This window comes from Pieris rapae, chromosome 11, assembly GCF_905147795.1.
Source record: "Pieris rapae chromosome 11, ilPieRapa1.1, whole genome shotgun sequence".
Classification (NCBI taxonomy): Eukaryota; Metazoa; Arthropoda; class Insecta; order Lepidoptera; family Pieridae; genus Pieris; species Pieris rapae.
Window position 1 is genome coordinate 9,150,933 of NC_059519.1, and position 9,759 is coordinate 9,160,691.

Consider the following 9,759-nt stretch of genomic DNA (forward strand, 5'->3'; position numbering starts at 1 on the left):
ACTGTTTGCGAAATAAATTTTATTATATAAATAATAATTATTCAAAAATATGTATCTAAGCGCAAAACTCCAATAAGGTTGGAAGAAATAAATTTTTAAATATTTATTCCTTGTACTCTGACGAGGGCTCTCTCTCTGTCTCAATGCATAGCAAAATTTTCGATATGTTGTCATTACTAAAAAGATATTCCGAAAATATTTTAAGGCGAAACGACGTTTTTGGGCAGAGCTAGTAAATCAAATCAAAATATCTTTATTCATATAGGTAAACATGTAGGTACACATATGAACGTCAAGAAAACAAATTAAATTAACTGTAAGTTTACATTTACAACCAGTTCGCAAGTCAAGGCCGTAGAGCGGGTAAGAAGAACTGACAAGAAACTTTCCGCCACTCTTTCAGTAGTAAATACGTAGTAGTAGATCATAAGTATAAAAACACCTCTCACTTTAGATTATATTATATATTTTATATATACGTATACAAAAGAGTTGCAAACACACTGAGCAGACTTAAGGTAGAAATTTTGACATTATTAGCACTGTTCATATATCCAAATCGCTTAGCTTGGAAAATAAGGTCTACTATTGAGTCTAATACTTCTTCGCTGTTGGGTATGATTTGGTTAGCTGGGAGGAGAAAGCCATATTGTCCTCTGTCACGGAACTCATAGCAATATACAAGAGGAATCTTCAGAGCTTCTTTAACCCAGTCGATGCTTCCACCCGTTGCAAGATCTAAAACAAATTCTATTTAATTTTTTGCTAAATCAGTGGAAATTACTATTCTTCGTTAGGAAATTGTAACTGAATGGTTTTTGTTTTAATTTTTTTCAATGCCAGTTACGCAGTAATAAATGTATATATGATGAAAATATTTAAATTTGCTTATAAAAGATGACAATGGACATCATGCTTGTTTATGAAAACTAAATCCATGATTAAGATGCAATGAGCATTAAAAACTTATTCATATATAGATTACGTCGAGATAATTCTGAAGATTATTTTTTTTTCGATTAAAATTGTATGGCACTTTTTATACATTTATATAAATGTATATTTATTTTTCTTTTATATTATCTCATTGAATAGCCTTCATTACTATGATCGGGTCCCGTGTACTTAAATAAATTATACTTACATATGGCCTCAGCAATATTTCCTGTAGCGTACTGAGTTCCATATCTGACTGACAAGGCCCCCATAGCTCTTCTTCCTATGTTTATCTGACCAATAATAAATCAAAATATAATTTAGATCTATGAAAAATTAAGTTTTTTGTATTGGCTAGTAAAACTAAGTCATATATGAAAAACCAACCCAAAATATATTTTATTGTTTAGATATTTTTCTATAAGCGTCTAAAGTATACTATAAATTGACATCTACTACCAGTTCTACAATCAAGGTCTGGAAAAGACGCGAAGAAAAGTCACTTTCCAACATTACTTATATCGCCTAATATTCTATTTACGAAAAGCATAATATTTACTTACGGCATCGTTATAATTTGCATAGCCCTGCGTAGAGTTTCCGAATGGCAACAATAATAGCTGACTATAAGAGTGCATCGATAGATACAAATCAATCTGCCCGCTAAGAGATCGTATATATTCTGATAAAGTTCTTGTTTCAACCTCAGAAAATGGACCATTGCCGGCATATATGTCGGTAGATGGATCCATACTGGATCCGTGAACTGCAACAACAGAATATCACAATTTAATAAAAAAGAAGCAAATATTTCTTAATAGTAAAATATAAAACTACATCATATCAAGCCCACATATTTATAAAATATAAGATAGATAAATTAGATAAATTACTTAAGTATAGACTGAGTAATGCATATGAGTTTTAATGAAATTATGGTGGAAAAAGTTTGATGATGCCTTCTCCCGGACTGGGTCCGCATAATATAAGAGTAGTAAAAGTTCATTTATATATATTTTTGTTAAATGTATGTCAATACGATGTGGATATGTAAAGGCAATATTAATATTAACACAAATAAGTTTATTAATATTAAAGATCTTACCAAACCAATTGCTATTCCAGTTTCTATTTAAATCGACACCAAATTCAGAACCAACTGGTCTTCTGTTTTTACGCCACATTCTGAACTAAAAAAGAATTTTGGATTATAAAAAGTATTTAAATTAAATATTACCATTAATTAAAACAATTTCTACCTCATTATGGCTCCAGACATAACCGTCCGGATTCGTTACAGGGAAGATGTACCAATCAAATTCTCTAGCAATAGCTTTAATATCTTCATTATTACTTCTAAGTAATCGATCAATTATGTAGTTCGTTGTTGCTATTGTAATCCATTCTCTTGCATGTATACCGCTTTCAATGAAAATCGCTCTCTTTCCACTACCGTGAGATATTTTTACTCCTCTTATTTGTCTGCCTTCATAGGTTTCACCCCCGACTATGAATGAAGCTACGTCAGAATATCTTGCAACTAAATCGTCTAACCAATTATTGATTTGATCCAGGGTATAGTAACTATCCCATCTCATTGACCTAAGGTTTCTGCTGGTATATGTTCCTAGATTTTCATTATTAATAGCTCTGTAATAATTTGTTCTTCATTAATTAATATCAACGTTATATATATCTTGCTTGCTATAGTTACTTTATACTTCTGCAGCGTATTTATACTGAATTATTAAATTAAAAACAAACTTATCTCTGGCTGAAACACCTTAAAACTTTATAATTACTAATCAAAATATTACTTACTCTTGTACGTTGGACATAGATACGGTATATTTAATTCCATTATCATTAAGGATTACCTCCAGATCATTCTTATGTTCTGGACTAGACATAACATTCACGAAGTCTAAAATGGGAGTCGGATTTGTCCAGAAATCATATCTTCGATCATTTTCTTGTATATTACGAAGAAATTGAATATCGTTTCCATTTTCAGGTAATATTTTATACAATGTATAGTTATCAAATTTAAATTTAGCACTTATTAAAGTAAATGTCAGAAAAAACACAATATTCCTGATCATATTGATATTAATACAGTCATGGATAAACTGAATGTTATTGATAAAAACCTTAGTGTAAGTGTTTATCGGTATTAACAATCTTATTGTAAATTGAGTAAGTTTAAGATAAACTAATGAAATTAATACCGGTTCTTATCAATTTAATAAACGGCGTAGTAATTTAGATATGGGTTAAGAAAGATAAAATTAAGATATAATAAATTTTACTACACTTTATATATTTAGTATGTTTATTTATTTATAGCAATTCTGATTTTATATTGTTTCTGGCATGTACTTCACGCGTACAGCAAACCTTATAACAGAGTACTTTTAAAACGCATTTTTATTGTTTGACCTTCGTGTAACATGGGTATTCCCGAAAATAACGTTTTTCGACGTTCGAGTTTGCAGACGTTGTATTTATATACTGTAAAATGTCACAGTCAATTATAATTTTACGCACATATTTCGTTCCATAGTTTTGTATTAATAGTCGTTTCTTTAACAAGAAAAGTTAAACAAGTGCGGAATATTTACTTCTGAAACAAAATACATACTTACTTTCAGAAATTTTGGGTCTGTTTTATTTATCAACAGACAATTTTTTACGCCAGCTTTTTCTCTCGGCCTATACCCTGTTTTCTTTGCCGATGAGTAGGGATGCCTACAGGTTCAAATTTAATGACGTGGAATAAGTGATACCACCTGGTATATCTTTTGTTCCATAATAAACGTTTTTTTTTGGTACCAATAAAATTCTCATAGAACACTAGGCTTACTAATAATTCCCAGAAGAACTTTAACAACGCAGACGAACTCCCTTTGGGCTTCTAGATTATTCTTAATGTGCTTGAACATGAGACAATACTTCTCATGCAGTAAGGTAAGATGTGTTTTACAATAAACTGAAATAAATGAAACATCTTGTTTACTTCATATCTTTATTCTACAAAACTTTAGCCAACTTCGCTTCTCGAATAATAGACATAACGGAATCAAATGTCTCTTCACAAGTTGGTTGCACCTGACCAACTGGTAGAAGATAGCCCCAAGCACCAGTATCACGTAGTGCATATGTCGCTACTATTGGTGGGTTAAAGCGGAATTTAACCCAATCACCGATTACGCCAGTGGCGCCATCTGTTGGTGAAAGACACGTATTACAAAAAAAATAACGGCACAAAAATTAATAACGGTATATAAAATTCATATATCTATTGAAATCTTCATTTGTATGTTTAATTCAATATACACTTTAGTACAAATTATGTTTATTTAAATAAAACCTAAATATAAAAAAAATTAAAGAATAGAGAATTTTATAAAAAATGTACAATAATTAAAAAAAATACCAAATACATCTCTAGAGGTGCCAACTCTGTATTGTGTGTCGTACCGAACAGCGAGTGCTCCCATCGCTCTTCTGCCGATTTTTACCTGTCAACATAAAGTTCAATGACCTAATTCAAATAATAAATGCTAACATAGCTTAAGGCCCTATCCCAGCACGATTTGCTGTGTCAGGTGCGTTTTTTTTGGCTTGCGATAAAATGTATCGTGTAAATTTCAAAAACATGTTCTATAAAAATTTTCGTCATAAAATGAATTCAAAGTGTCAAAAATTGGCTAATACTTGTATTTTTTTTCTATCAAGCGAAATTATTTAAATCGTGTATCGATCTTTTAAATAAATCGATACATAAGCTACTCTAATCCAACATATATTTTTTCCATTTGCCCTATTTTAAAAAATGACAAAAAATAAATACCGAATACGTACAAAATATGCTGTTTCTGAAGTTTTAAGCTTCATTCAAAATGCACTAATCTTTTAACTTTAGAATGCGTACGCGTGACTGTAATCTTTCAATTTATAATTGGCGTAATATTTAATTTAAGAAACAAAGATCGGTACCATTATTTCATGATTTGAGGCAGGAGTAGCTGGAATTACGAATCTTTGTCCAAAACCTCTGAATGATAACAAAGCTATGAGATTTTGAGATATCCCCTCAATATATCTAGACATCGCCCTAGTTTCAGGCTCGGAAAATGGTCCTAAGCCCACATAAGTTTGGTCTACTGGTCTGAAACTGCCGCCAAATACTGAAACGAAGATATTTAAGATCTTTAGTACAGCGAGACTTCATGATGTGGATGTTTATTTGTAACACACACACATAAAACTCCACAAACACAATATTATAGTTGCTCTCAATAATATATTGATGGTGTATCAAAAAACTTTAAAAAATCAAAATCAAACTCCCAACATATATTAAATAGAATTTTTTATATCTACTACCTATTTAATTTGGGCCAGTGTTGTCTTAGTGGCTTTAGCGTGGGATTGTCGTCCCTGAGATTGTAGAATCGATTCCCGGCTGTGCACACCAATCTACTTTTAACATTCCCTCGAACGGTGAAGTTAAACATTGTGGCGATACCGGCTTGCCTTAGGCCCAAAAAGTAGACGGCGTGTGTTAGGCACAGGTGGCTGATAACCTACTTGCCAATGATGACGACTGATCTAAAAGATACATGAATCTGAGGCCCAGAGCTAAATTAATGTAGCCCCACTGTTTTATTTTATTTATTTAATATAACCAAAACTAACCTACTGTAACATTTCAGTTAATTTATAGTATTAAGATTATTACATTTTTTTAATTAAATACAAAAAATAACGCTTTTAGTTTCAATATCAAAGTCAAAACAAAAACACACTATGTTTGTCTACTTTAGCTATTTAAACAGTAACTGTGCAGACTACCTCTTGGACGATTACTCGTAGACAGTCTGAGTAATTAGTATAAAACTAAAAGCGCCGTGCGTTGACTTTGATCGGCCAAACTACATATATTGTGACTTTAATTGGACCAGCCTATTGACTATTTTCTGTTTATATTTTTTTCTTAGCGCTACGTATACGTACGTAAAGGAATCAGCTGAAGTAGCCTGCACACTAACATCGAATCAAAATGTAATCAAGTCATCTAGTCAGCATAACAATATTCTCTAAAATCTATAGAGATTTTTTAATATAGACAATGTAACCTATTTGAACTTTATTAAGTTAAATTTTCATAAATTATTCACCTCCCCACTGCGAGTTCCAGTTCTTTGTAAGATCAACACCAACTGCGGAGCCGGTAGGTCGTCGATTCTTCGCCCAAAGCCGGACCTGCAATATTAATGAATGTTTTACTTAGATCTCTATTGATTCTGACGAACTTTAAAATAGCAGCTGGGGTACTGATTAACTTCTATTCGTTAATAATAATCAGTTTACTTGAACAACAAGAGTATGACGTCGTTTGAGGAAACGAAAGTTTACTATGTAGGTTAAAATTGTGAAAAACTGTACTATAATGAACAACTTTTTTGATTTTACTCACAGCATCATTGGTGTATTCGTGTCCATCAGGGTTCACGATTGGGAAAATATGCCATTCAAAGTCCTGCGAAGCCGCCAGTGCTTCTGGGTCTTCACCCTTAACGAGCTGGTCAACCAGATATGTAACGACGGTTGGTGAGAGCCAATCCGCGCCGATCTGCCCTCCTTCTATCATAAATATCTTTCTACCGGATCTCCTGGATATTTTGACACCCGTGATATTTCTACCTGAAATGTCAGTATCAAAAGGGATCAATGAGGGGAATTAGTACTTTTCCGTGAATCAAACCATATTTTTAAGTTATTGCATAGATTTTATCGCGGGCTCTGAGCGTGGCGACCGAATCAAGAAATTCCGTAACGAAAATAGGTACGGGTGCAGCTGTTATGCGTTATAGTGAGACAGACTATATACAGAGTCTGGTAGAGTGGTAGATTGAATTAACATCAAAGAAAAAAGTACTGTATCAATAAAAAATAAATAAATAATTATAACTGCATAAGTTGATATGATACAATACGTTTGTTTTTTTTTAGTATACTACCACAGAATAGTATTTATTGCGTGTATGATCTTTCATTTACTGCTTTCATAGCCGACGAATCTGGTGCTGTTAGCCACAACCGTCAAGTGCGTTAACCACTAAGCTACTCAAAATAAGCAGTTAAGTATGTTTAAATTATTGATTTTACAAACATACTTTTGAGTGAAACTTTTATTACTTGGTCTTTGTGGCGCATGTAGCGTGACGGTTGGCCGCGGAGTAGGGATAAAGTGAAAGGCACTCGTTATAGCAGCCAAGGCCAATATAGCGGCGCACATAGTTAGCAGCAGCTGACCGTGTAGCGTATAGACTATTATTCATTTGTGCACGCTATTTTTATATATTTATATAATCTAAATAATTGTAAAGTATTATGTATGTCGTACTCTCTAAGACACAGAATTCGATAAAAATATTAGTTGGAGACTTAGTCTACTTTTATTAGCTCCATTATCATTCCAATTTTCCTAGTATAAAATTAAGATCGATAAAGCAATTTTATACCCTTAATGGAATATTATTCCAAAATTTTTTAGTTGAATGTCTATAATGTGAAAAAAACGGTTCAATTTTACCGTGGTTTCATAAAACTATTTATTATAATAATGCAACGAAGTGTAAATAAATAAATAAATAAATAAATAAAATAACCACACAATATTTTTTATTACCTTCATATGAAGTTCCTGCATGAATTATTGACACGATATTACTGTGTTTTTCAGCTAAATAGTAAAACCACTTATAAATATCTTCCAATGTTTGATAATTTGTCCAGTACATCTCATTTCTTACATCACGTTTCTTTCTCCATATGACTTGGTCATCTAAAGCTCTAAAATAAAAAGGGGGATAAACAAGAAACCGTTATTGTTAAGTAATTGTCTAATCTAATATGTCACGGTGTTTGTAATGAAGCTACTCCGAAATGGTTTGACCGATTTTCGTGTAATTTTGTGTGCATTAGGTCTGCGAATCAGAACACCAATTTTTCATGGCTCTAAAGGTAAGTGAGCTAGTTACCTAAGTAATTTACATAATTTGGCTCGATAGCCCTTCAGGCACGCGACTTAGCAGATCTGTGGCCGAGAATATGAGTAGTAGAGGAGTGACTCATCTCTCCTTTCGTAAAAAGGGATTTTATTTACATATAAGTTTTTCTTGTGAAACAAACTTTAAATAAATAATAATTATTATTATTATTATTTTATCTGGTCTGATGGGATTAGCGTCTTTCACCGGACCTTGGTGACAACTACCCAGAAATATCCTCTCTCATAACATAGTTGCTATAATAATCTTAAAGGAAGCAGCTTCAATATAATGCCAAAAAAGGTATTTCGTGGTTTAAATTGATCCATTATGGCGATGGTCATCTGACCCCAGTTCCTCCAGCGATTAAAACTTTTAATTTACTTAAATTGTAAGGTCACAAGTAATAAAACTTTAAAATTGTCCAACGAACTTTAGCCAGATGTAATCACTTTAATCTTTAGTTCAATTTTTGCAGTTGGAAAAGTTACTTCTCTTTCAAATCCTGATGACACCTTGGAAATTTTTAATGAAACTCTGAGTCATTTATCTTTAATTATCTTGTTGTAAAATATTATTTTTGTAGCATTTTACTTTTACTAATTTTAAGAACATTGACGTATTTATTGTTTATTAATAATTTAATTAATGGTTTAATTTTAATCAAGCAAAGGTATGTTTATTCTCATGGTGACAATTAAAAATATGGACGTCACATTGCTCCCTGGGAGGTCAGACTGAAGTTATAATCACACCCATGGTCTAGTTATACAGATTACCCCGGTTAATTTTAAACAAAAAAATGCCTGTTTGAAACAGAGTAAAGTTTAATTATATTTAAATAACAATTACATGGTACAAAAGACCTTATACACCCTGCTTGCAAGTATAATATTATAGCCCTAATCTTCTTTTAATTCAATTCATTTAAAAAACCATTGCTTAACAATTACGCAATGTGCAAAGGTAAATTTTGACAAACACTGAAAAAAAGGAATGAATCGAACTGAGTGAAAGTTAGAAGTTTTGAAGTTCATTACACAAAATCTATTGAATATTTGAAATTATTTAGGCATCAAATTTTACTTAATAATCATAATATTTTAACTGTGTAGTCTACATGGATAATACACTGTCTAATCGACTTTAACCATATAGTTTTGGTATGCGGCAATGTCCTGCAATTCATGTCCTTAAAATGATTGTATAAAACTTACTGTTGTATGTCCTGTAGCATAACTTCATAATTGACACTTCTCTTCTTCAGGGAGTGCTCGAAACCCATACGTCTTTCCGGCGAAGCGACAACACTAACATATTCCTCCTTACGTACTGGCGGTATCCAAAAATCCAATCCATCCGATTCTTTATACAGATCTCTCAAAAAGTCCACATGATCCTCTGTACTTGGGTATACTTTGTATAAGGCATAATTATCATACCTTGCCTTTTCTGCTAAAACAAAAGGTAAAACAGCAAATAAAATTAATTTTAGTAACATTTTACTAAACGTACTGCGTTAATTGATTCTACTCTAATATCAAATGCTTCAAAATTAATTTTATAATTTTAATCAATTTTGGACGTTAAAATTGGTACGTTAAGTTGATATTAGCTTGTGTATTATTTTGTTGATAATTTGATATCTAATCACATTCCTACATCGATTATTTCGATATAATTGATATTTGAAATGATAATATTATTGATTATAGGTTACGGTTTTTAAACAGCTAAGCTATATTTTTATATAGAGGCTTGTTAG

At 31.9% G+C, this 9,759-nt stretch overlaps 2 protein-coding genes across 2 annotated transcripts; both read right to left on the bottom strand.

Moving 5' to 3' along the window:
* Positions 1–393: 393 nt before the first annotated feature.
* Positions 394–3,075, bottom strand: LOC110995356 (zinc carboxypeptidase). Its single transcript, XM_022262482.2, has 6 exons — positions 2,758–3,075; positions 2,196–2,586; positions 2,042–2,126; positions 1,500–1,702; positions 1,145–1,229; positions 394–738 (listed from the first exon to the last, which is right to left on the bottom strand). The coding sequence occupies exons 1-6, from the start codon at positions 3,036–3,038 to the stop codon at positions 470–472; spliced, it is 1,314 nt and encodes a 437-aa protein (XP_022118174.2). The 5' UTR covers positions 3,039–3,075; the 3' UTR covers positions 394–469.
* An 867-nt stretch (positions 3,076–3,942) lies between these two features.
* LOC110995361 (zinc carboxypeptidase) lies at positions 3,943–9,533 on the bottom strand. The gene is made up of 7 exons (XM_022262488.2): positions 9,212–9,533; positions 7,634–7,797; positions 6,419–6,645; positions 6,120–6,204; positions 4,936–5,126; positions 4,373–4,457; positions 3,943–4,160 (listed from the first exon to the last, which is right to left on the bottom strand). Exons 1-7 carry the CDS (start codon positions 9,493–9,495, stop codon positions 3,967–3,969), a joined length of 1,230 nt encoding a protein of 409 aa, XP_022118180.2. The 5' UTR covers positions 9,496–9,533; the 3' UTR covers positions 3,943–3,966.
* Between the last annotated feature and the right edge of the window lie 226 nt (positions 9,534–9,759).

Coding starts and splice junctions, on each gene's coding strand:
- LOC110995356 (XM_022262482.2), bottom strand. CDS start 3,038: ATGATCAGGAATATTGTGTTTTTTCTGACATTTACTTTAATAAGTGCT. Junction 2,587..2,757: donor TCTATGTCCAACGTACAAGA/GTAAGTAATATT, acceptor AAATTATTACAG/AGCTATTAATAATGAAAATC. Junction 739..1,144: donor AAATATTGCTGAGGCCATAT/GTAAGTATAATT, acceptor AATTTGTTTTAG/ATCTTGCAACGGGTGGAAGC.
- LOC110995361 (XM_022262488.2), bottom strand. CDS start 9,495: ATGTTACTAAAATTAATTTTATTTGCTGTTTTACCTTTTGTTTTAGCA. Junction 6,646..7,633: donor TGCAGGAACTTCATATGAAG/GTAATAAAAAAT, acceptor CTGACATTTCAG/GTAGAAATATCACGGGTGTC. Junction 6,205..6,418: donor ACGAATACACCAATGATGCT/GTGAGTAAAATC, acceptor TTAATATTGCAG/GTCCGGCTTTGGGCGAAGAA.